Source organism: Scylla paramamosain, chromosome 18 (assembly GCF_035594125.1).
Source record: "Scylla paramamosain isolate STU-SP2022 chromosome 18, ASM3559412v1, whole genome shotgun sequence".
In the NCBI taxonomy this organism is placed as follows: domain Eukaryota; kingdom Metazoa; phylum Arthropoda; class Malacostraca; order Decapoda; family Portunidae; genus Scylla; species Scylla paramamosain.
The window spans coordinates 4,219,713-4,247,129 of record NC_087168.1 but is presented as its reverse complement, the minus strand read 5'-3'; the positions used below and the strand labels follow the sequence as shown (position 1 = coordinate 4,247,129).

General features: G+C 40.9%; 1 protein-coding gene across 1 annotated transcript in view; it reads left to right on the top strand.

Annotated features, from left to right (window-relative positions):
• The first annotated feature begins 18,741 nt into the window (after positions 1–18,741).
• Positions 18,742–27,417, top strand: part of LOC135109040 (major facilitator superfamily domain-containing protein 3-like) — a 28,341-nt gene continuing 19,665 nt past the window's right edge. Inside the window, exon 1 of the mRNA XM_064020026.1 lies at positions 18,742–19,323. Within this exon, the coding sequence (XP_063876096.1) occupies positions 19,166–19,323 (158 nt within the window). The 5' untranslated portion in view covers positions 18,742–19,165. The remainder of the gene's footprint in view (positions 19,324–27,417) is intronic.

Sequence of the window (27,417 nt, the reverse complement as noted above, 5' to 3'; positions counted from 1 at the left end):
CTCCTGCTGTTTTTTTTTTTCTTTCTCCCTCCTCTTCGTCTTCTTATTCCTGTAATTTTGCAGTGAGCAACAGATGGTGTTGCGAAACATCTTGTTAAATTACTCTTCCACTCAGAATATTTAACCAAAGCATGGTACACTAAACGAAGAACACACTACATGCATACATACAAAATAATAAAGTGAGGTTAATCCGTGTTGTTGAACATAATGAGCATGCTGTGTCCTCACATCACAATGATCCACCTCTTGCTCTTCTCGCTTCCTCACTGATGCACAAAAAAGGGTCACGGCTCGTTTTCTTCCCTTGGATGTGTGAGCGCGGAACTGAACTTGCTCTCCTCTACACAGTGACACGAGAATGTCGCAGTGTAAGTCATTTTAGCTGACCCCAAAACTAAACGTCAGTTACGCTGTGTGAATAGTTATTTATGGCGAGGATTTCCAAGGCTCTAAGTGGCTGTCAGACAGTGGTGGCGTGAAAATGTTAGTGCGATATCAGTGCACAGGTGCTGATGTATCGATACAGACTCAGATAAGAGAGATAACTGACTGAGAGAAAGGATATTTAGAGAATTAAATATACTAAATCATATAAATGTATTATATTTATAGTTTTAAAGTGAGTTAATGATTGCAGTGTTGGTTTGGCAACTTAACGGAAAGGGTGCATCTCTGTTGCCGATGAAAAATAATCTTAATTCTTTACCTTGTTTCATTCTTGTATCTGATTGGCTAAAGACCTTATCACATTCTAGAAGCAAGGTCTTTGATTGGTCCACCTGGTGGGAGCCGCAGCGCTTTAGCTCCAAGCTGCTGAGTGGTTCAGGAAGCCAGCGCTGGGGTATACTAACACTGGCATCAGGATCTCAGTAAGACTGGCCAATGCCTGGATTTTCTACAGAGGATTTTGGCGCACCGCTGAATACTGCAAGATTCAACAACAACAACAAGAAACAACAATCAATGGACGCTCACGAGACCCTCGGTGAGAAGAGGAACACGCAGGAGAGGAAAGAGACCAAGCACCACAGCAAGTGGAGGAGCTTGGGAAACCTCGAAGACTGCACCAGTCACAAGAAAACCAACACTGAAGGGGTTACGGAACCCAAAAAGCAGACGAAGGCGAGTAACTTAAAAACCAACACGCGGATGAGGATGGAATATTTCTATCCGATTATGGACCCCACCAAGAAGAGGAAGAAGCAAGACACAGAGGACGACGAAAACCAGGACAAGAAGAGCAAGAAAGACACGGTGGACCACGAGATGCAAGACAGGAAGAGGAAGAAGGACACGAAGGACCACGAGAAGCAGGAAAAGAAAAACAAGGACACGGAAGACCACGAGAACAAAGACAAAAAGAACAAGGGAGAAGGTATGAAAGAACGAAAGAAAGGGTGGAATATGGAGTGCTGTAAACGCATTAAGGATTCCATCAACAAATGGAAAAAGTAGGATAACGAAGACTACGAGGAACAAGCCAAGAAGAGGAGCACGGAAAAACGTGAGAGCCAAGCCAAGAAGAGGAAAGGGAAAAGTATTGAAGACCATGATAGCCAGGCCAAGAAAAAAAAGAAGCAGGACAAGGAGGACCATGACACTCAGGCCAAGAAGAAGAAGAAGGTGCAGGACAATAAAGAACATGACAGCCAGGCCGAGAAGAGGAAGAGGCAGGGCAAGGAGGAACATGACACCCAGACCAACAAGAGGAAGAGGCAGGACAAGGAGGAACATGACACCCATGCCAACAAGAGGAAGAGGCAGGACAAGGAGGAACATGACAGCCAGGCCAACAAGAGGAAGAGGCAGGACAAGGAGGAACAAGACAGCCAGGCCAACAAGAGGAAGGGTGAAGAGAAACAGCCAAAGAAGAGGAGGCCGTTGGAGCGTATCCTTGACCAGCTCAGGAAGAGGAGAGGGCGGGACAGCAACAACGTGCTGAAGCTGAAAGTGGAGGCCGAAATAGTCAAAGAAAAGAGGAGTGTGAGCGAGTACTGCCGTGTTCATCTTGAGGAAGGACACATGAAGGACGCCACAGTGCACGGCCATCCGTGTCTTGTCTATTTTGACACTGGCGCCTCAGCCAGTATCATGTTTCTGTCACTGGCCCGGAGAGCGGGCCTCCTCACGGGCCGCGAGAAGACAGAAAAAATACTCTTTTCTACCTGGAATGGCATCCTGTTGCTGGACGTGATCATGCTGCCCGAGGTGCTGGTGGTGCTGAAGGACGGCCTCGCGGTCAACACACCCATGCTGGTGTTTCCAAAGGAGGCGGAGGTCAGCTCTCGCAACGACGTGATAGTGCTGTCCATGAGCCGCCTGCAGGAGGCAGGGATGCGGCAAGAGTTCCATCCCGACGGCAGCAGCACCTTGTTCCTGCGTCACCCGGAACGTCTGCGGCGGAGACCTCAGCCAGGGCGCGAAGGGAAGGTGTTCGCGTTTGCCGCACAAGCACCAGGCATCGAGGAGCCGCTGACGGTGCTGCTGGACACATGCTCCAGCATACCATTCTCTATCACCAAGATCGGCCGGTACAACGTGCGGCGCAGGACAGGAAGCGAGACTCCGCTGCCGACACGAGTCATGCTGCATTTTGGCAGTGGCACACTCACACTGCAGATGGACACCAACCAGGGGGTTAGCGACTTTGACTTCGTATTTGGACGACCGCTGCTCTGTCAATTACGAGCAGCCATACATTATGTTCATTCGACCATGACCTTGAAGCTCAACAGGAAACAATTCCGCCTCGACATCTTCCCTCACTGAGCAGGCCGCCCTCCCGCGTCCACTCTGCCCTCATCTTTTTGTAATGTATCATGGAGATCAGCAGAGGGATGAAATAAATGAATAAAAAGCCTGCTCAAAAGTAGCTCACAAAAAGAAAATAAGAGTAGTGAAATGAGTACAGAAATAGTCTGGATTAAGGACATTGGGCAAATTGTACCGGATTAAGGATGTTCAATGAAGACAATAGTCTGAGTTAAAGATAGTGGATTAAGAAAATAGACTGCAACAAAGATAATAGAGTCAAGAAATTCACAATAAGGATGGTAAATTAAGGAAAAAGTCTGGATTCATGGTAATGGATTAAGAAAATAGTCAGAATTGAGGACAGTGGACTAAGACAATAGTCTGAATTATGGACACTGGATTAGAAAATAGTCAGAATGAAGGATAGTGGATTAAGAAAATAGTCTCGATTAAGGATACTGAATTACGAAAATAGTCGGTATTAAGGATAGTAGATTAAGAAATTTCTCTGGATTAAGAATAGTGGATTGGAAATACTTAAGATTAACGACAGAGGATTAAGAACAGTCTGGATTAAGGATAATGGATTAAGAAAGTAGTCTCGATTAACACTTAAACTGCGGACAAAAAATGCACATCACAATGCAAGGCGAAAATCTAAATGTAAAAGTATATAATGAATGAGGAGATTGTGATGTGAAACACTGCAGCACATGAAAGTGGTACAGAAAATATTGCGGCAACACTACGAACTCAAAAAGCGCGCTAAAATTTCACTTGTACGGTTCAATGATGACTCTGGACAGGAGGAAGCTCTCCCTCGCTCTGGCTCTGGCTGTCGCTCTCTCCTCTCCTCTCTCTTCTATTTTCTCTCCTCTCCTCTCTCTTCTCTTCTCCTCTCTTCTCCTCTCTCATCTCCTCTTCTCTCCTCTCTCCTTTCCTCTCCTCTCCTCTCCTCTCCTTTCTCCTCTCTCCTCTCCTTTCTCCTCTCTCCTCTCCTCTCTCCTTTCCTCTCCTCTCCTCTCTTCTCTTCTCTCTCCTCTCCTCTCCTCCCCTCTCCTCTCCTCTCCTCTCCTCTCGTCTTCTTTCTCCTCTCCTACCTCTTCTCCTCTCTCCCCTCCTCTCCTCTCCTCTCTCTTCTCCTCTCTCTTCTCTTCTCCTCTCTCTCATCTCTTCTCTCCTCTCTCCTTTCCTCTCCTCTCCTCTCTCCTTTCCGCTCCTCTCCTCTCTCCTCCTCTCTCCTCTACTCTTCTTTCCTCTCTTCTCCTTTCTCCTCTCTCCTCTCCTCTCCTTTCTCCTCTCTCCTCTCCTCTCCTCTCTCCACTCCTCTTCTTTCTCCTCTCTCCCCTCCTTTTCCCTCCTCTCTCTTCTCCTCTTCTCTCCTCTTTTCTCTCCTTTCTCCTCTCTCCTCTTTTCTCTCCTCTCCTTTTTTCTCCTCTCTCTTCCCTTCCTTTCTTCTCTTCTCTCCTCTCCTCACCTCTCCTTTCTCCTCTCCTATCTCCTCTCCTCTTTTCACTGTCTTCTCTCATCTCCTCTCCTCTCTTCTCCTCTCTTCTTCTTTCCTCCCCTCATCTTTTGTTTCTTCTCTCCTCTCCTCTCCTCTTTCCTCTCCTCTCCTGTCACCTCTCCTCTCCTCTCCTCTCCTCTTGTCTTCTGTCACCTATCCTCTCCTCTCCTCTACTTTCTTCTCTATTCTCTCCTCACCCCTCCTCTCTCCTCTTTTCTCTCCTCTCCACTTTTTTCTCCTCCCCTCTCCTCTACTCTCTTCTCTTTTCTTCTCTCTTCTCCTTTCCTCTCCTTTCCTCTTCTCACTCTTCCTCTCCTCTTTTCTCTTCTCTTCTCCCCTCTCCTCTTCTCTTCTTTTCTCTTCACTCCTCTCCTCTCCTCTCCTCTAATCTCCTCCGCTCTCCTGTCCTCTCCTCTACCCTCCTCTATTCTACTCTTCTCTGCTCTGCTCTACTCTCCTCTACTCTGATCTCTTCTCTCCTTTTAATTTCTCGTCTTTTCTTCTCTTCCCCTTCCTTTCCTTCCTATTGAAAGATAATTGTTTGAGCTTTCCCTTTTGATTTTTTTCTTGCGAGAGAGAGAGAGAGAGAGAGAGAGAGAGAGAGAGAGAGAGAGAGAGAGAGAGAGAGAGAGAGAGAGAGAGAGAGAGAGAGAGAGAGAGAGAGAGAGAGAGAGAGAGAGAGAGAGAGAGAGAGAGAGAGAGAGAGAGAGAGAGAGAGAGAGAGAGAGAGAGAGAGAGAGAGAGAGAGAGAGAGAGAGAGAGAGAGAGAGAGAGAGGAGAGAGAGAGAGAGAGAGAGAGAGAGAGAGAGAGAGAGATGAGAGAGAGAGAGAGAGAGAGAGAGAGAGAGAGAGAGAGAGAGAGAGAGAGAGAGAGAGAGAGAGAGAGAGAGAGAGAGAGAGAGAGAGAGAGGGAGAGAGAGAGAGAGAGAGAGAGCTTTCTCCTGGCCGGAGCCATCACCCTCCGGCAAGTAAATCTTGGCGTGCTTTTTGGAGTTTGTTAAGTTTGCTGTAATACACAATGTACCACTTTCATGTGCTGCAACATTTCACATCACCGTCTTGTCATTCATTACACTGTATACTTTTGCATTTAGATTTTCGCCTTGTATTAGGATGTCCATTTCTGTCCGCAATTTAAGGACTAAGGATAGTGAATTAAGAAAGCAGTCTGGATTAAGGATATTGGATAAAGCAAACAGTCTGTATTAAGGGTGTTAAATTACGGAAATAGTATGGATTAAGGATAGTACGTTACGAAAAGTCTGCATTAAGGATAGTGGATTAAATAAACTGTCTGGATTATGGATGTCAGATTAAGGAAATATTGGGGATTAAGGACACTGCACCAAATAAATAGTCTGCATTAAAGATACTGGATGAAATAATTGTCTGGATTAAGGAGAGCAGATTAAGAAAATAGCCTGAATTGAGGACGGAAGATTGAGAAAGCAGTCTTGGTTAAGGACAGTGAATCAAGGACATTCCTTGGATGAAGGTCATTAGGTTAAGAAAAGAGTTTACACTAAGAATTATATACAAAACAGTACTCAGGGGCGAGGGACTGAAATGTTCTTTAAAGGAGCAAAGGCTGTGCTTATATATACATATATAATTATTATACTGTAATTTCTTATGGGAGTTTGAAACGAGGGTCCATATTGGTGTTTGCTGTGTGCTCGTGACTTGTTGATTAACCCGTGCAGGGTTTTGTACGTATACATGCGTGCCTCTTCGACAAGTGTTTAATACGTACAAATACGATTTTTACGTATAAAGTACTTATAAATACGTTTTTGAGCCTTATTACGGCCTTCAGTTTTCTTTGTATGTATAAGACTTGTCACTGACAGTAACAAAGAGTATTTTGACAAGTCAGGAGTGAATGTTTTCATTTACATACCTATCTTTTGGGTACGAATTTATTATAGACTGAATACTCCTGTACGAATTGAGACATATTAGGAAATTATTTTCTTTTTTCAATGCCTATGTCAACATCCATATATGAAAGCAATAAAGTGAAATTGAAAGCTACGGTATTGGAGAGGGATAAAGATTTTTGTTATAAATGTTGCGGAGTTGGCTACACAGGGCGGGCTGCTCTCTTTCCCAAACAACCATTACATAACAAAGTGAGTCACTTTCTCCTAATAAATTACTTCTTAAATCTATAACCAGTAAGGCATAAGAAATAGGAAACGACACGTCACAGTAATCAGAAAGGAAAACTGAAACTCTTAAAATTCATAGCATGTTCTATTCTTTGAGAACTGCGGGTGTCGTAACCAAGGCCCTGAGACGTGAGTGTTGCCACACGCACATCCAACCATTTACTTGAGCGTGCAATTCTTGTTTATTTAGAGGTATTTGTAATTTGTAATGCAAAGAAGTACTTACTTTTTGCACATGTAAAGCTGAGAATAAAAGCTTTAAAAATATAAAAACAAAATTCTGCATCCCTAGTCTGACATCATGAGGGGAAAAAAAATCCATGAATCAAAATGGTATGGTCGCCACACACCCATTCAGGGCGTGGCAATAATACATGTGTGACACGATTTGTTGTTTGTTTTCTCATTTTACAGGATAAATTAAAAAAAAAAAAAACACGCGAAAAGCAAGCAACCTGCCAAGACCCCTACCCCTGACAATGCACAACACTGTGCTGGTTAATGTCTTTAGACACTTTAACAGAAACATGAGCATAAAAAGATTTATTGTTGTTTTCCTTTTCCCTCTTCCGATGGAAGAAGACAACAACAAAAAGCTCGGATTAAATCAATTTTGGCCAGCTCCTCCAAGCAACAGGAAAACATGTCTTGTCATACAGAGTGAAGGTTTATATCATATATATTCACACATGGGCATCATTATGATTACTAATCAAACATCATAATCCATGGCTCTGATTACTTAATCATGATCAAATCATAATCAAAAAGTATATGACTTGTGTAATCATAATGAAATAATAATAATCATATTTTCTTGATAATAATCAATGATTAAAATGTGATTATTGTGACTATTTCTTTGTAATTTCCATGAAGCACTTCGCTTTCAAGTCCAAGCATGTTTTGAAAGCTTAGCGCCATCTCATGTTTTTACTTGCTTGTCTCCCATACTCCCATGATATACGAGTATCAGTCAAATGCACACGAAGCCCCAAACATGTTTCAGCAGACTTGAAATGCAGTACTGCTAAAAATGATTGCCGCCAAGCTGGTGTGGGAGTGCACAGCCAAAGAGTTACACATGAAACATGTATGTGTAATCACTGTCATGTGTGTATCAGTCGTGGAACTGTCTGTCAGTGTGTGTGTGTGTGTGTGTGTGTGTGTGTGTGTGTGTGTGTGTGTGTGTGTGTGTGTGTGTGTTGTAGTACTGTATCACCCAACAACCACCACATAGTAAATTAAACATTACACGAGAAATGATCTAGCCTATAAGAAATCATGTGTATAACAAGGTCTACATTTTTCAAAGAGAAATACTTTGTTTTCATAACTGCTGTGAAAGCCTGTGATCATGATTTGAAATAAATTCATAGAAGTAATGTATTATGTTCTGTAAAGCAAAAACAAATAAAACCTCAAATATGGAACCAATGCTAATTTGGCTATTTGGAGAAGCAGAGAGGTTGTAAGGCGGTTTTGTGTATATGAAGGGTTTTGTTTGCTCCTCTTTGCCTTGCCTTGACTTCTCGCTGACCTGCCATTGCCGTTGGCTAAGCAAAGGATGTGTTCCCGTGGAGATCGTGCGGAAGGCAACCAGAGCATTCATTGCTTGTCCATTTATTTTGATCGTTAACTTTCTATGCTGTGACTCCGGTGACGATATAGAGTCAGAGATTTATTATTATTTTTTTTCAGGTATGTAATGTTTATTGGAAAAATACTCTTATGGAAGACAAGTTGATGAGAGATATATATAATAATGATTAAGGAGCTGAAGAAACAAAGTGCTTAAGGGACACAAAGAAAAGTTTTTTTTTTTTTTTTTCTATCGGTGTACTGATAATTGTAATAATCTGGATAAAACCATACGTAACAAAATAATGCTAACAGCATCCATGAGTTTCAAGTAACGATCAGCCAAGTGATGTGCGGAATTGGAAGAACACGACTAGAGTATTTACTCATGTATGTTTATGACAACAATGCTGCCAAGCTCAAATGAGTGCCCTGTCAACACTCGCAGTGAAGACAAATTTACTCCAAACTATTTCTGGTCAGCAACACTCAAGTAGCAAGAACAGGCTGCTCAATAGTCATCTTCTATCAAACACAGTGTAGGGTGTTGCAAAAATAGAACACCGTCATCGCCAAGCAAACAAATCGACATTCACGAGCAGGAAACTAAAATGTCACAAGTTTTTGTTTCATATGATAAAGTCAGCATACAAACTGCAAGCATGTGGCAGATGTGCAGTCTCGTGACAGAAGTATGCACGAGGCGGGCGGAGTAAAGCTGGGCAATGCTTGCTTGGACCGGGGGGGTTATTGCTGGCAGTCCGCCTGAGAGTCAGGATTCACGCCACTCCACCACATCGAGGCGACTCCCGTGGGGAAGCTGCAAGAAAGTGAGAAAAAAAAGTCTGGTGAGACTTTTCATTGTTAAGTAAGAAAAGGCAAGGTGATTATGCTGGTTAACTCTTCCATTAGAGAAGGCGAAGATGCTCTCGAAGGTAAAAAATAAAATTACTGCCGTGCATTTGTCCCAGATTTGTACTACGCAATGAAGCTGCATTCTGCATCACATTGCTTGGCGAAGATCATAAAACGGCTTCTTCAGTTCGTACCACCTTCACTGAATCATTAACCCTTCATTACCAGGATGCTCTCCAATGGTTCCCGCATTACACTGCGGCACCTGAGCTCTCTCTCTCTCTCTCTCTCTCTCTCTCTCTCTCTCTCTCTCTCTCTCTCTCTCTCTCTCTCTCTCTCTCTCTCTCTGTATCACCCGACCACCGTCCCTCCCTCGCTTCCTGGCTACACCCATCCGCCCCCTCACCCTTCCTTTCCTCCCCGTCATTCACCCGTCCCCAGGCCCTCTCTCGCTTCCCCATCCCCCGCCCTTCCTTCACTCCACGCTAAATCCTGACATAAATCTTATTTCTACAGTAACACAATGATGCACTATCACAACATACGAGTAAACACACCCGTAAAAAATGTTGTCTTTTTAGAAATTCGCTAAGGAAGAATTACTGTGAGTTATTGCTTTATATGAATGGTTTTATAGAGAGATAACGTAACAAAACAAGAATAAAGTTAAATTAAGATAAAGTGTCTCGCTAAAGAGTGATTTGGTTATATAAAACGAAAATTCACCACAACATCGTGGTCATAAGGCACCTCGGCAAAATGTGAAAAGCAACTAAAATTGTGGTAGAGTAAAAGAAAATGTTAATCGTAACTAAAATAGCATCGGAGTAAAATAATAGTGCTGCTGGTAACAGTAACAGCAAAATGTAGCAGAGTAAAAAAAATTAAGGAAACACACACACACACACACACACACACACACACAAAACAACAACAACAATAGTAATAATAATAATAATAATAATAATAATAATAATAATAATAATAATAATAATTAATATGAACACACAAAAAGAAAAAAGTCCCTAACTGGTCACTTTATCATTGTTTGTTATGAAAAGTCTGACTAATAATAAACCTTAAGTAACAGAGGCGTCTTGCGGCAGAATGACGAGAGCCGTGTTGTGGCTTGGTGATGCTCACCACCAGGGCTCCCAGTTTTTTTTAGGAAAATTACACTAGATTGGGAAATTTCACCATTTTTAGTGACGAATCTAGTGAAACTGACAAATTTGGGGAAATCTAGTGTAATTTTAGGTAATTATTGGAAAATGTCTAATTCTTTTAGTCCATAATTTGATGATAATTTAATTTCTAGTTACCATTGCTCTGTGAAATCAGGCAGGGTCAATTAGATCAAATTTTTCATACTGTTCATTGCAAGTCAAAGGGTTGTACATGTACACCCATTCTGTGATAGATTAGGATGATAGTCCATGGAAATAAGGCCTATATTATATATTGTTTTTCTTACCAAAGCATAGTGCCAAATAATCAAACATTCTGTGATAGGTTAAGATGATAGTCAGTGTTATTTATATTTTTCTTAACAAAGCATAATGTTAAATAATCAAACACTCAGTGATAGTTTAAGATTCTTAGATAGTTCATGGAAACATGCCAAACTGTCAAACATTAATTTCATAATTTAGGTAATGTGTAAGAAGTCAGTATTCTGTGATAGGGTAAGAAGATGATAGTCAATGTAAATATAATTTGTGATGATCTAACGGAAATGTACAGTTAAATATTTTTAAGCAAACTTTAATTTGCTTCAGTATTCCTAGTTACTAGTTTGATTATAATATATATATATATATATATATATATATATATATATATATATATATATATATATATATATATATATATATATATATATATATATATATATATATGTATATATATATATATATATATATATATATATATATATATATATATATATATATATATATATATATATATATATATATATATATATATATATATATATATTATAATCAAACTAGTAACTAGGAATACTGAAGCAAATTAAAGTTTGCTTAAAAATATTTAACTGTACATTTCCGTTAGATCATCACAAATTATATTTACATTGACTATCATCTTCTTACAAGTAAATCGAGAGCAAACATTAAGACAGCGCTGTATAATTCTAGGGAAATCGTGACCAATCTAGTGAAATTTTGGCATCTATCTGGAGAAATCTTGGTCTGGCAAAGTGAGAGCCTTGCTCACCACACAGCGGCGATGGCTTGGTCTGAGATCACAAGGGACAGAAGGGCGCAAGGCGAACACAAGATAACGAATGGAGAATGGAGAAGAGGAAGGTGAGATGGTAAGGAGGAAGGTGGGAAGAGGAAGAAGGGAAGGAAGGGAAGGGCGTGGCTGGAATACCTAACCGTCCTTTAAGATGGGGCTGGCCTGAAGTGCTACAAAAGTTCTTGTCTTCACACCCGCAGAGAAGCGAGGTGATGGCAAGGAAATTCTTAGGTGATGAAATAAGTGAAGAGTTTCCTATAAACAACCGTCTAGTAGCCTACAGAGGAAGAAAATGGTGATGTAAATAAGTATTTAGTATGAATATGGATAACTGGATTGCTTTGACCTGTAACATCCTCGATGAAATAAGTAAAGCATAATATAGGACACTGAAAAGATTGCGTTTAGAAACTAACAGGTAAAGTGAATGCTGCCATATGTAAATAAATTCACTACACTGACTCATATCAATTCTCCTCTACCTAGTTAAGTAAGACTTGTCAATTATTCTGTAGTTAAATAAGATCAGGTTGAAGCAGCCAAGAATTCACATACAAAATTTTCGGGGCCAAAATGAAGTCTTTCTACATTCTAAAATCTAAGAGATTATTCAACCTAGAAAATTAAATTATTAAGGTGGTAAAGTAGGCAAAGTTTGTAGCACAAGTTGTTATAGCTCAGCGTGGCCTCAGTTAATTTCTGCCTCACTGGCCTTTGAGCATGTGGTGGGTGACACCCCTTACCACGGAACACTGAGCCACTGTGGCATCTAGATTTCCATTGTTTATTTTCTCCATCTACACGATCGAGCACTGACCGACGGGTAAACAAACGAAATGCCAGTGACCATGGTCGAGCGAAATCTCTAGGTAAGGCCTGGTAGTTTGATCTGCTGCCGGTTATGGATGGACGTGTGTACGAGGACACACTCTTTGCCTGGTAAAAGGGGAAAGTCCGCCGGGCACTGTTCCATCGGGGATGACGATACTTCAGTGAGCTGCACACCAACAACTTTTACTACTCCAATGGGCCCAGTATTGGATGGACCTATCTTACATCAGGTGGTGTTAATTGTATGGTTATGAGATTTCAAGGGATTTCAATAGCCCAAATACTCAAAATAATAAACTGACCGGAGACTTTTTGGCAGAATCAACCGGAAATAAGGATCAGTGTGAATCCTGTGAGGTATATGCGTATGTGTAATACCTCCACGTAGGAAATTTAGCCTCCTCAGTAAGTGGTAGGTGACAGCAGACGTGACATCTTCCGGACAATTAAGTTAATTTATTTTTGCAACACTATATTGCATTATAATATATTTCGCACAGTATATCCTGCATGTCACTTCAGTTAGATATTTACCTAAGAGGAGAAACGAGCTGTATGTAAGAAGGAAGATGCTGGAGGTGGATCTATTCGACAAGGAAAAGAAAGGAAGGCCAATGGATGCAGTGAAAGAAGCGGTGCTTGTAATAGATGTGGTTGAGGAAGACACAGGAAAAGAAACGTGAGTGAAGGACGATTCAATATGGCGACCCCTGACGGGAGCAACCGAAAGATAAGCCATGTTTCCTTTTCCTTTTTCTCTCTCTTTTTTTTTTTTTCCTTCTCCTGACCCTTTTCTTTCTCTTTATTGTAATTGTTTTGGTCACTTCGCCTTGAAGCCGCCATCACCACCACCACCACCACCATCACCATCATGGTTCCCACTGTCACTGTCCCTTTCATCACCTTCCTCCAATTATATTCATCACTCATAATATCTTATCTCCTTTCCTCCACTTGTGTCTGTCTTCTGCCCTCCTTTTCCGCTTCCTCCACCAAACAATCACCAGCCGCTCTACCCGTTCTGTGTCATCAATGGGAAGCAAGCAAGTGGAAATTGGGGATAAGCTGAGGAAAGGCTCGGCACTGCTGTATAATAGTTAGTGAGGATCGCAGCTTCCTGGACAATGCTTCCCCCAAGTGCCGCCACAGAGACTTGAAGTGGTCTTGTTGGCCCAAGGTGATTGGCTGGAGTGAGAGAGAATGAGAGGCACAAGCTTGTGTTGTCAGTAATGTACAAGAATCCTGTGCACATTCCTTGGTCGTCACAAAAACCATCGCATATACCAGGCAGCTGACGTGACAGGTGAGCCTGTACCAGGTTCAGTTACCAGTAGATGAAGCAATGGGCGCTAATAACACACACACCCTAATAACACACACACCCTTCACTCAAAAATTTTAAAATTATCATGGCGACTCCTACACGAGCCTCGGAGTCCCCATCTGGGGAGGGGACCATAAATATCCCCAGGTCGGACTGCCTTTCTGTCGACGACCCTAAGTATCTTGACACCTCCCTCAACTTTTTCTTCATTAACTTCTGCAATATTCACGGTTTAAGACCTAATTTTCAATCTGTAGAACACCACCTCTCCTCTTCTAAACCTCATCTTTTCCTCACTGAAACTCAGGTGTCTGAGGCAACTGACAGTAGCCCCTTTTCTGTTCCCCTCTTACTTTCTCTATCCTCATTTTCGATCCAAAGCTGGATGTTGCGTTTATGTGCACAATGACTTAACCTGCTCTCGTGCCCACGCTCTTGAATCTTCCGAGTTTTCCACCATCTGGCTACGACTACAGAGTCACTCTCATACTAAATTTACCTGTGCTGTATACCTCTCACCTAACTCCTCTCACTATAAGAAATTCTTTGACTACTTAACTTCCAAAGTGGAGCACATTCTGACCCTCTTCCCTTTTGCAGAGATCTCCATTCTTGGAGACTTCAATGTTCACCGCTAGCTTTGGCTTTCCTCTCCCTTCACTGACCATCCTGGTGAACTAGCCTTCAACTTTGCTATCCTCCACGACCTAGAGCAATTGATGCAACACCCTACTCGTATTCCTGACCGTCTTGGAGATACGCCCAACATTCTTGACCTTTTCCTGACCTCTAATCCTTCTGCTTATGCTGTCACCCTTTCTTCTCCATTGGGCTCCTCCGATCACAATCACATATCTGTATCTTGTCCTATCGCTCCAATCCCTCCTCAGGATCCCCCTAAGTGAAGGTACCTCTGGCGTTTTGCCTCTGCTAGTTGGGGGAACCTGAGGAGATATTTTGCTGATTTTCCTTGGAATGACTACTGCTTCCATGTCAGAGACACGCCTCTGTGTGCTGAGCGCATAACAGAGGTGATAGTGCCTGGCATGGAGGCGTACATTCCTCACTCTTTTTCTCAACCTAAACCTTCCAAACCTTGGTTTAACACAGCTTGTTCTCCTGCTATACATGATAGAGAGGTGGCCCACAAAAGGTATTTAAGCCTTCCATCATCATAATCTCATGCACTTTATATTTATGCCTGGAACCATGCCAAGTCTGTTCTACAACTAGCCAAAAACTCCTTCATTAACAGAAAGTGTCAAAACCTTTCAAGATCTAACTCCACTAGTGATTTCTGGCATCTAGCCAAAAATATTTTCAATAACTTTGCTTCTTCTTCTTTCCCTACTTTATTTCAACCAGATGGCACCACTGCTATCACATTTATTTCTAAAGCTGACCTCTTCGCTCAAACCTTTGCTAAAAACTCTACCTTGGACGATTCTGGGCATGTTCACCCCCCTCTCCTCCACCCTCTGACTACTTCATGCCACCTATTAAAATTCTTCGCAATGATGTTTTCCATGCCCTTCCTGGTCTAAACCCTCGGAAGATTTATGGACCTGATGGGGTCCCTCCTATTGTTCTCAGAAACTGTGCCTCTGTGACTGCATCTTGCCTAGTCAAACTATTTCAGCTCTGTCTGTCAACATCTATCTTTCCTTCTTGCTGGAAGTTTGCCTACACTCAGCATGTTCCTAAAAAGGGTGACCGATCTAATCCCTCAAACTACCGTCCTATTGCTTTAATTTCCTGCCTATCTAAAATTTTTGAATCTATCCTCAACAGGAAGATTCTTAAACATCTATAACTTCACAACCTTCTATCTGATCGCCAGTATGGGTTCCGTCAAGGCCGCTCTACTGGTGATCTTCTGGCTTTCCTGAGTCTTGGTCATCCTCTTTTAGAGATTTTGGTGAAACTTTTGCTGTTGCCTTGGACATATCAAAAGCTTTTGATAGAATCTGGCACAAAGCTTTGATTTCCAAACTACCCTCCTACGGCTTCTATCCTTCTCTCTGTAACTTCATTTCAAGTTTCCTTTCTGACCGTTCTATTGCTGCTGTGGTAGACGGTCACTGTTCTTCTCCTAAATCTATTAACAGTGGTGTTCCTCAGGGTTCTGTCCTGTCACCCACTCTCTTCCTATTATTCATCAATGACCTAAGCCAAACCTCTTGTCCTATCCACTCCTACGCTGATGATACCACCCTGCACTTTTCCACGTCTTTTCATAGACGTCCAACCCTTCAGAAAGTAAACATTTCACTCAGGGAAGCCATAGAACGCCTGACTTCTGATCTTTCTAAAATTTCTGATTGAGGCAGAGCAAACTTGGTATTGTTCAATGCCTCAAAAACTCAATTGCTCCATCTATCAACTCGACACAACCTTCCCCTCTTCTTCAATGACACTCAACTGCCCCCTTCTTCTACACTGAACATCTTCGGTCTGTCCTATACTTATAATCTGAACTGGAAACTTTACATCTCATCTCTAGCTAAAACAGCTTCTATGAAGTTAGGTGTTCTGTGACGTCTCCGCCAGTTTTTCTCAGCCCTCCCCCCCCCCCGCCCTCCAGCTGCTAACTCTGCACAAGGGCTTTATCCGTCCATGTATGGAGTATGCTTCACATGTCTGGGGGTGTTCCACTCATACTGCTCTTCTAGACAGGGTAGAATCAAAAGCTTTTCTTCTCATCACCTTTCTCCTCTGTCTTCAGCCTCTCTCTCTCATCGCCGCAGTGTTGCATCTCTAGCTATCTTCTACCGCTATTTTCATGCAAACTGCTCTTCTGATCTTTTTAACTGCATGCCTCACCTCCTCCCACGGCCTCGCTGCACAAGACTTTCTTCTTTCTCTCACCCCTATTCTAACCACCTCTCTAACGCAAGAGTTAACCAGTATTCTCAATCATTCATCCCTTTCTCTGGTAAACTCTGGAACTCCCTGTCTGCTTCTGTATTTCCACCTTCCTTCAAGAGGGAGGTTTCAAGACACTTATCCTTCAATTTTTGACTACCGCTTTGGACCCATTTATGGGACTGGCATTTCAGTGGGCATTTTTTTATTGGATTTTTGTTGCCCTTAGCCAGTATCCCTCCTACATAAATAAAAAAAATAAATAGATAAAAAAAAAAATAAATAAATAAATAAATAAATAATAATAATAATAATAATAATAATAACAATAATAATAACAATGACTGGAAATACTGGAAAAGAGGAAAAACTACTGGGCGGAGGAAAACATGGCTTGAGGCGCTGGAATCAGATGGCCCCCAACAGGAACAGAAATAAAGGAAATCCACATAGCTGGCCGCAATATAAAAATAAATAAATAAATAAATAAATAAAAATTATCACAATATCCGATAAATCGATAACGATAACCTTGCCGATTACCTTATCGGTAACCTTATCGATAAGATTATCGATAACCGATAATCAATAACTAGCTACACATTTATCGTCCGATAACCACAATCGATAAATCGATAAATCCAAAATTCTGGTAATAGCAATAACGAGATTGATATTTTAAATATAAAAAAAATTGATAAATCCAAATTTTTACTTTATCTTCTTTGAAAACTTAGAACAAATCTTAGAAAAAAATTCAAATTCAATGTTTACCCTGCCTCTTCAATATTGAAAAATATTCTTTTAAGTAAAATAACTACATTTGATTTTGTAAGTTTAAAACTTAAACATGTTCATGTTACAAAAACTAAAATTATTGATAATCGCTAATTTGGAACCAAAAGTATCGGCGATACGGATGAATCGATAACACGGGAGAAATAACTATCGGATAACCGATAACCCAATATCGCAATAAACTATTGCGATAATTTATTGTTATAACGTCCACCTATGGAAATGCATCAGGTGCAATATCAGCAAAGCTTTAGACAATAAAAAATAGTGCAATGAGTGCAACGAGGACTCCAACTGTGTAAGGTGCAAAAGCAAGTACAGAACACAGACAATGGTCTGCAATGTAGGCTGGTTTCATGCTGGCTGTGATCAAGTAGATGTAGTGCTACAGGGCCTTTCGCCAGGGTGTGTGGGAAAACCTTCAAGCAGCAAAACAGATGAAGAAAATAATCAAAGAAACAAAAAATGAAAATCAGGAACTTAGGCAACAACCGGCTAGGCATGAGGAATGGATCCAAAACCTAGAAAACAAGCATGAAGTAATAATCCAAATCAAAGAGTAAATAATGGAAGTTCTGAGAAAAGACAAAAAGAAGAGAAAGAACTTGATTCTGTACAGAATCAAGGAGGAAGCTACGGAAAAAGCAACAAGAAGAAACATGGTAATGCGCACAAAAATCTTCTCAAATGTGCTTAAAGTAAGGGATGCCGAGACTGTAGAGATAAAACGACTAGGTACCCAGACCCAAGGTAAAGGCAGATCCTTACATGTAACACTAAACAACTCAACAATAAGTATAGCTTACTCAGACAAGTAAAAAAAAAACTCAGGTTTGCCACAGACCAGACAATAGCAAATATTTCACTAGCAAATGATATCACAAGAAAACGGAGAGAAGTTCTCCCAACTTAGAAATCAAGTTAAAGGAAAAAGGGACCAAAGAGACTTCACCTGGTACATAGATTACAAAAACAGCACATTTAAGAAAACTATCTCCAACCAAGCACAATACCGACTCCAATACCCAAGTAATCAATTACTAAAATTAATTTTGATTAATGTTCAACGATTAACAGAACCTCGTTCTCTAACCAGAAATAAACTGATGGCAGTGCCTCCTTTATTAACAATCTCTCTCTCTCTCTCTCTCTCTCTCTCTCTCTCTCTCTCTCTGTTATCATGCCAGAGGTGAACTCAGCCTATGTCCACATAATCGACCTCAGCTCAGGTCCTTTGCACATGGATACCATTCTACAAATATTGATTCACTATTATCATTTGGGTAAGGGATGGGGGCGTACGAGGGAAGGAGACAGAACAGCTGACAGCAACAGATGGTCCAATGTACTAAAAAAAAAAATAATAAATAAATAAATAAATAAATAAATAATAATAATATAAATGTTGAGACAGTAGCGGTCAGATTTCAGACTAATCCTCAAGAGACAACCGGGGGATTACTGAAAGCCTAGGACTTGAGAGAAAGAGATAGATTTGACGGATTTATGGATGGGGACGATAGGTTGAAATAGGTAGGTATATTTCATACAGGGACTGCCACGTGTAAGCCTGGTGGCTTCTTGCAGCTTCCCTTATTTCTTATGTTCTTATGAGAGAGAGAGAGAGAGAGAGAGAGAGAGAGAGAGAGAGAGAGAGAGAGAGAGAGAGAGAGAGAGAGAGAGAGAGAGAGAGACTTTACATCTGGGCCAAAAACATGATGCGGCAAACAAGGATCAAGATCGTGGCCCCAACAAAAACAACAAAATATGATGTTTCTTTCAAATCGAGATGTACACAAAGTAAAGGATCAACACTGAAATTAATGAACTGAATCCACTTAACCTAATCTCGAGTGGATACGCTAATGGGGCAGTATCATCCACCAGGCCATCACCCCACGGGCCACAGCTGAAGGCGACACTACAACGATCTCAGGGAATACGGGGGTCATTCGAGCGGAGAACTATTCCCTCATTTTCACTATTTTCTCTCGTTTTCCTACGCTGTACTTTCCCGCTCAGTACTCCTAGGCACATAAGAGTATTCTCCGCGTCTTTTCAGCCCATAAGAATATAAATTTACCAGTGAATTAAGATGAAAAGTGCGAAAATATGATGTGCCTCCCACTCTAGGTACATGTTCGAATGGTTTAGACACCTTCATAAGAATCAGTGGATTTCAGCGATCCTGATAACACCAAGAAGGAAAAGATGGGCGGGGAGCAGCCTGCTCAGCCCTCTCGGCCTGGGGTTGGGTACGGCGCCCTGGCGTCCCTAGGCTGGCTGTATTTAGTTCAGGGAATCCCCTATGGATTGCAAGACAAGTTCCTCCCAGTGCAACTACGGTCCCTTGGCCTCAATTACTCCAGGTCAGTGACACGCAGGCACATCTCCCATCCACCCTGCTCACCTGAATATCGTTAATCCTCTTGGAACCACTATGACTGATAATATTGAAGATTAACGTTTTCATCTAAGGGTTAGGTTAGGATTCATTCAGTTCATTAATTTCACTGTTGATCCCTTTACTCTCTAGATCACGACTAAAAAAAAAACGTAATTTTCTAAGAGTTCTTTCCCGGCCTTATTACTGGTCTAGCTCTCCCATTCTTTCACATATATCTTTAGTTACACCTAAAACGTAAATATAAGGTTGGGGAAGTGTCCCTGTTCTTATGGGGATTCCAGGGGGCGAATCCCCCTGGTTAGGTTAGGTAATGCTAGGTTAGATTAGTGTTCTTCAGGTTATGCTGGATTAGAAAGGGGGTCCTGGGTGGGGGTAAAGGCCCCCCTGAAGTTCGGTTAGGTTAGGGTGCTGTAGACTTGTATATAAAACAGTACCTAACTTAGCTGGTGGGGGGCTTTGTCCACCCCTTGGACCCCATCCACTTTAAGAAACTAATCTAACCTAGCATAACCTAACCTAACATTATGTAACCTGATCTAACTGGGGTCTCCCCTCATATTTACATTTTAGGTCTATCTAAAGGTAAATGTGAAAGAATGGAAGAGAATAGACCAGTGATAAGGCCAGGAAAGGACTAGAAAATTATCAAAGAGCATTATATTTTATAGTGAAATAAACAGTGAAAGAAGATTAGTAGCCAGGAATTATTTCCTTAATTCCCTTTACATATGACAATCTATAACTCAGAACAGAAATGTATGAAACCAAATATTTTTAAGTGGAGTATCTTCTAGACAGTTTATAACTCAGCTGTTTCAAGAGAGCATCTATAAAATTTAATATAAGCATAATCTTCACCCAAAAGGGAGTATATGCAAGCTCCCAGATTCACAGTGTTAGGAATACTTGTCACTGTGGTAGTTATTACCTGTCTCATCTACTGGGCTAGGTTTTGTCCATCATTGTGGAACAGGTATTTTTTTTAATGTTTACTCTTCCCTGGTGGGTCTCCAACCAAAGCCCAAACAAGATGGTGAATTCACAATGGCAGTAAAATTTTAAGATCACTGGCAGCCATATGCTGAATTTGTGACACATAAATAAGGCTCAAAATACTCCAACTGAAAGGATCAAGCCAATGAGATGGGTATGCATTACTGCTACGAGATGGGTAAACTTTTCAATATGTACCATCAAGACTGGGTAAGGGAAGGATTAGCCTAGAAATGTCTGACATTGTCCAGTTAGTTAAGCAAGCAGTACTGCATTTACGATGGAACAATAAGTACTGCTTGAGTGTATCTTCCTGGAAAGATGACATTTCTTTAGTAATTTGCATGTAGATGCAAAACATCCTGGTTAGTATTTTTTCGATTCACTACTTTATTTTACTTTTTTCTCTCTTTTCTTTGTATGATGAAACCTGTCACATATTGATCTTTACTTAGTTTCAGTTTCCATCCATCATTGTTCAGAAGCAAAGCAGTGGGTAGTGCAGTAAAGGCAAGCCAAATTCTAGGGTGAAATGCAGTGCATTAAAAACTATTTGCAACAGGCTTTATAATGCAGAAACAAGTAAATAAATAGAAAATAAAAAATAAGCCAAAAAAAAACAGAAAACTAAGAGGACTCTTAAAAGGAAGTGAATAAAAAATAGGAGGAAAGCAGCCACCTTTTTGGAAAATTTCTTTAAAAGTAAGTATAACCTAACTGGGCAGCTTTGCCCACCTGCCTGGACGCCACAGAATATTTACCTGAACAAAAGTAACCTATCATAACCTAAGCTAATCCTGCAGGGTTGCTAATCCTAATCCTACATTGTTACAAACCTTAACCTAACCCTACAAGATTACTAAGTTTACACCATGGTAGGAAGGACACCATCTAACCTGTCCTCTCTGCATGTCTGAATGGCACAAGTAACTGACAGAGAGGGCATAGAGGATGACCTGGTCAAGATGACTTTCACCCCCAAAATGTTGGACATCATTGTGCACAAACCTTACACATCCCAGGGTTGTTTGTTGGAATGGTTCTCTGTAGACCTCTTTTACTGTCTTGAGACTTTCAGTTGGTGATTTTCCAAGCTTTTCCCAGAACTTCAGATTTACTTACTGGTCATGGCTCATGTTGCATTAATTGCAGTTTGACATGCAGTGAACAGTTACCTGTGAAAGCTAGCACAGTGAAAGGCTTTGCCTATTATTAATACAATGTGCAACATAGGGGCACAATTGCTTAAGCAATAAATACTACTGTACAGTGGTTTCAGCAGGACTAGTCCAATCTCAGTTTTTTTTATTATAATTCTTTATTTATTTTTAATATTTTTCTCATACCTTGTTCATGTACATAAGGGAAGGCAGGATCTGGGCGGAATTTTCTCACACTTGCAAGGATACAATGTACGGGGGAGAAATGGGGGGAGGGGGGAGTGCCCAGCTGCCTTGCTCACACCCACTCACTCACTCACTGGATTTCTTTCTCTCTCTCTAAAGCTGAACATTGTTTCAAAAATGATTATTGGGTTGCCCTCCTGTTTCAAAAATGATTATTGGGTTACCTGGAGGGCTGGGTGAAAACTGATCATTCTATGAGGGAGAGCAACTCATCTATAATATCTATGAGGCACAGCTTTTGGAAAGGAAGGGAAGTGGGGAAATTAAATAGGAAGAGCCAGTAGATACCTGCTGAAATGATAATTACTTCCAGTGAGGTCTGAAGCACTGGACCAGGGGGTGCTGCGACTCAACAATAACCCAGCTATGACCTCATTGAACGTTTCCCGTTGTGTTTCTCACGACACAAGGAGCAGTCACAGCCTGCCCTCTAAAGACAACTCTCTTCCTTCACACAAAACTACATGCATCTAAGTAAACACACACCCTTCACTCAAAATCATAAATTGGTGTAGCGACTCCTACACCAGCCTCGGAATCCCCATCTGGAGAGGGGACCACAAATGGCCCCAAGTCGGACTGCTCTTCTGGTTTCCTCTACTAAAACTGAAACACAGTTACCTGAGACAACTGACAGTAACACTTTTTGTGTTCCCTCCTACTATCTCTATCCTTGTTTTCAATCCAAAGCTGGATGTTGTGTCTTATGCCCATGCTTTTGAATCTTCTGAATTTTCCATCATCTGGCTATGACTACAGAGTCACTCTCAAACTAAATTTATCTGTGCTGTATACCTCTCACCTAAATCCTCTCACTATAAAAAAATTCTTTGACCACTTAACTTCCAAAGTGGAGCACATTCTGATTCTCTTCCCTTTAGCAGAGATCTCCATTCTTGGAGACTTCAATGTTCACCACCAGCTTTGGTTTTCCTCTCCCTTCACTGACCACCCTGGTGAACTAGCCTTCAACTTTGCTATCCTCCACGACCTAGAGCAGCTGGTGCAACACCCTACTCATACTCCTGGTCGTCTTGGAGATACCCCAACATTCTTGACCTTTTCCTTATCTCTAATCCTTTTGCTTATGCTGTCACCCTCTCTTCTTATATTTGTATCTTTTCATATTGCTCCAATCTTTCCTCAGGATCCTCCAAAGCGGAGGTGCCTCTCACATTTTGCCTCTGCTAATTGGGGAATATTAGGAAGTATTATTCTGATTTTTCTTGGAATGACTACTGCTTCCGTGTCAGAAACCTGTCTCTGTGTGTTGAGCACATAACAGAGATGATAGTGTCTGGCATGGAGGTGTACATTCTTCATTCTTTCTCTCACCCTAAACCTTCCAAACCTTGGTTTAACACAGCCTGTTCTTGTGCTATACGTGATAAAGAGGTGGTCCACAAAGAGTACTGGAGCCTTTCATCACCAGAATCTCATGCACTTTATATTTCTACCTGGAACCATGCCAAGTCTGTTCTTCAACTACCCAAAAACTCTTTCATTAATATAAAGTGTCAAAATCTTTCAAGATCTAACTCCCCTCATGAGCTCTGGCACCTATCCAAAAAAATCTCCAATAACTTTGCTTCTTCATTTTTTCCTCCTTTATTTCAACCTGATTGCATCATTGCTATTTCATCTATTTCTAAAGCTGAACTCTGCTCAAATCTTTACTAAAAACTCTACCTTGGATGGTTCATGGTTTGTGCCTCCCTCTCCTCAGTCCTCTGACTACTTTATGCTACCCATTAAGATCCTTCACAGTGATATTTTCCATGCCTTTGCTGGCCTAAACCCTTGAAAGGTTTATGGACCTGATGGGATCCCTTCCATTGTTCTTTGAAACTGTGCCTCCATGCTTGCACCTTGCTTAGTGAAACTCTTCCAACTCTGTCTATCAACATAGGTCTTTCCTTCTTACTGGAATTTTGCCTACATTCAGCCTGTTCCTAAAAAGGATGCCTGCTCTAATCCTTCAAACTACCTTCCTATTGTTTTAATTTCCTGCCTCTCTAAAGTTTTGAATCTCTCTTCATCATGAAGATTCTTAAACATCTATCACTTCACAACCTTCTGTCAGGTCGCCTGTATGGGTTCCATCAAGGCTGCTCTACTGGTGATCTGGCTTTCTTTACTGAATCTTGGTCATTCTCTTTTAGGGATTTTGGTGAAACTTTTGCTGTTGCCTTGGACATATCAAAAAGCTTTCAATAGAGTCTGGCACAAACCTTTGATTTCCAAACTATCTTCATATGGCTTCTATCCTCTCTAATTATCCCAAGTTTTCTCTCTCATTGTTCCATTGCTGCTGTGGTAGACAGTTACTGTTCTTAAGTCTATTAACAATGGTGTTCCTCAGGGTTCTGTCCTGTCACCCACATCTTCCTATTATTCATCAATGATCTTCTAAATCAAACTTCTTGTGTTATCCACTCCTACAATGATGATACCTCCGTGTACTTTTCACATTTTTTCATAAATGTCCAACCCCTCAGTAAGTAAACAGCTCACACAGGGAAGCCACTGAATGCCTGACTTCTGATCTCTAAAATTTCTGGTTGGGGCAGAGCAAACTTGGTATTGTTCAATGCCTCAAAAACTCAATTCCTCCATCTATCAACTCGACACAGCCTTCCAGACAACTATCCTCTCTTCTTCAATGACACTCAACTGTCCCCCTCTTCTACATTGAATGTCCTTGGTCTGCCCTTTACTTATAATCTAAACTGGAAACTTCACATCTCATCTCTAGCTAAAATGGCTTCTATGAAGTTAGATGTTGTAAGTCGTCTCCACCAGTTTTTCTCAGCCCCAGCTGCTAACTATGCACAGGCGCCTTATCCGTACATATATGGAGTATGCTTCACAGGTAAGGTGGGTTCCACTCATACCGTGCTTTTAGATCGGGTGGAATCAAAAGCTTTTTCATCTTATCAACTCCTCTCTTCTAACTGACTGTCTTCAGCCTCTTTCTCAATACTGCAATGTTGCATCTCTTGCTATCTTCTTCTGCTATTTTCACACTAACTGGTCTTCTGCTCTTGCTAACTGCATGTCTCTCCTCCCCCTGTGACCTCACTGCATTAGACTTTCTTCTTTCTCTCATCCCTATTCTGTCCACCTCTCTAATGCAAGAGTTAACTGGTATTCTCAATCACTCATCCCTTTCTGTGGTAAATTTTGGAACTCCCTGCTTGCTTTTGTATTTCCTTCTTCCTATGATTTGAACTCCTTCAAGATAGAGTTGAATACACTTATCCTCCATTATTTGATTTTTCTATTTGGAACTCTCTTGGGAACTGGCATTAAGTGGGCCTCTTTTTCATACTTTTTTTTTTCCCTTGGCCAGTGGCTTTCTTACATAAAAAAAAAAATGTGCAAATTTATATTAAGTTATTATAAGGCAGTGCCATGATATGCCCATCCCTTCTGCTATGTTCTATTACACATTCTTTTTCTCCTTCCTCATTCTGCTTCAGCTTTCTCATCTTTCTTCCTACTTCTCTGCCATTTTATGGGCAATGTCCTCACCATGGATGGTGCCAGAAATATATTATCTATTTCCAGCAAAATATTATTATTGGTAATAATTTTTCCAGTTTAACCCTTTCACTGCTATTTGTCACATCATTCCTTAATCCTTCACTACTTTGAGGCATTTCGTGTAGTTCTACAGCCATCTCCAAACATTATACTGGCTATGAACTTAAAAATATCATTTTATTCACTTATTTATTGTAGATGCTTATAAAGATTACGTATCTTGCTTATAATTCTGTGAATTGTTGCATAGCGCAGTGAAAGGGTTTAAATTAGATCACTCCAATGAGCGGGTTTAATTGCAATGATTCAGGATGGGAGAGGATCTGAATCCCCTCGCCGTAGTGCTCATGAGTGCGAACACTGCACGTCCTTTGAGAAATAATGTTTCTGACAGTGAAGTAACACTGTAATGTCTTAATGTCTTGAAAGTTCCAAGAGTATCCTATAATATGAAAACATTTTACCATGTTTTATTCAGCATCCCAAACAGCCTTGATTAATTTGGCATATCATGATTATTTCATGAAGTACCGTATTTGATGGCTCGTAAGACGCACCTTTTCTCCAAATAAAAGTCTCAGGAAATGAGCCTGCGTCCTATGAGGCCAAGGTTCAGCAATGATACAGAGGTTGGTGGTAAGTCTATGGCAACAGAGGCTCTAAAATCAAATCTCAAACATCTTCGCACATGTAAACAGTGATGATTGGTACTACACTACAAAACAACTCTTTCTTTCAAGGTAACAATATATAATGGGTCATACTTACCGGTAATTCACATGGAATGACACCAATCAGGACGAATTTGCCTAAGTGACCATGCACCACGCATTGCATGTACCAAAACAAATACGCAGTCGGTTACGCGCCGAATCCGGTGAGAGCGGCTAGCTTCACTGCGTTCTTTACAGTGATGGCGTTACTCCTTGAGGTAAGTAAGAAACACTTTCATACAATTAAAATTGCACCTAGCTTTTAACATTCTTATGAACAAACTTTATTTCCCCTGTAGTCTCTCACAGTCACTGCCGACGCCATATGCAAGCTACATGTTTACATCTCACAACAGGATTGGTACGTAGGCTACAAGCAAATATTAAAGTTTTTAAATGCAAAGTATTGGGATCTAGTAATGATCTAAATGCATGTGAGAGTCTTCATATGTCAAGTGAAATCCTTCATTTCATATTCAGAGCTTAAATCCGCACATTCATTTATTTATTTTATTTATTTATTTATCTTTTTCAATATATACCAAAACTGGGGTGCGTCTTATGAGCCCATGTGGTAATTGAAATCTCCGTCCATGCCCCAAACATTTCTTATTTCTTTGTTGTGAGGTACGTTGCTGGTGGTCTTGGCTTTCAGTTTGTTTCAATCTGATTCAGATTGGAGCATTAACTGACCATGCAGTTGCTCCACTTTTGCAGCTGGAACCATTCTGTCACTGCCTGTGCCTTTTCTTGTGAAGAGGGAACCTTTAGAGTTATCAGGATGAACTTTGAGGACATAGTGGTTGTGTTGCTTATCTCTTGTAACATGTTTTGGCTGTAAATGCTCTCCTTATCATGAAATCATCTGGATGCTTCACATTTGTCTGTGTGAGACCAGGATGGAATCTGTTCAGTGCCATGGCTTCCTTATATGTATTGTGGTGCTTCTGGTTACCCAAAGGCATTCTTGTTGCACCCCATGACTTCCCTAATCTTGTGTAGAGATTTATGCAAAATGTGAGGTTCTCTGAACAGAGGTGAATATGAGGAGAGTTTCTTGGCTGCTCTGTGAATGCTTTTTGGCAAATCAGAAAGAACAGTACTTTAATCTTTCAGAAGCATTATAGAAACACTAGGACCCCTAGATTTTATTAGAGAAGAAATAGCACAGCTTCCTTTTTAAGCATACAAATGTTCTGCATGTAGTGTACTCATAGAAATTGTGCAATTAAAGCTTTATGAACTGAAGGCAATATGTGAATCTTTGCTTCATCATTAAGGAACTGTTCTGATGCTTAGCTAACGAGGACAGCATAAGAAACTTTATTGTCACAAAATTACTGAAAAATCTAGGGAAGTCTTACAGTGAGGTTCATGTTATGCCATCAGGATGCCACT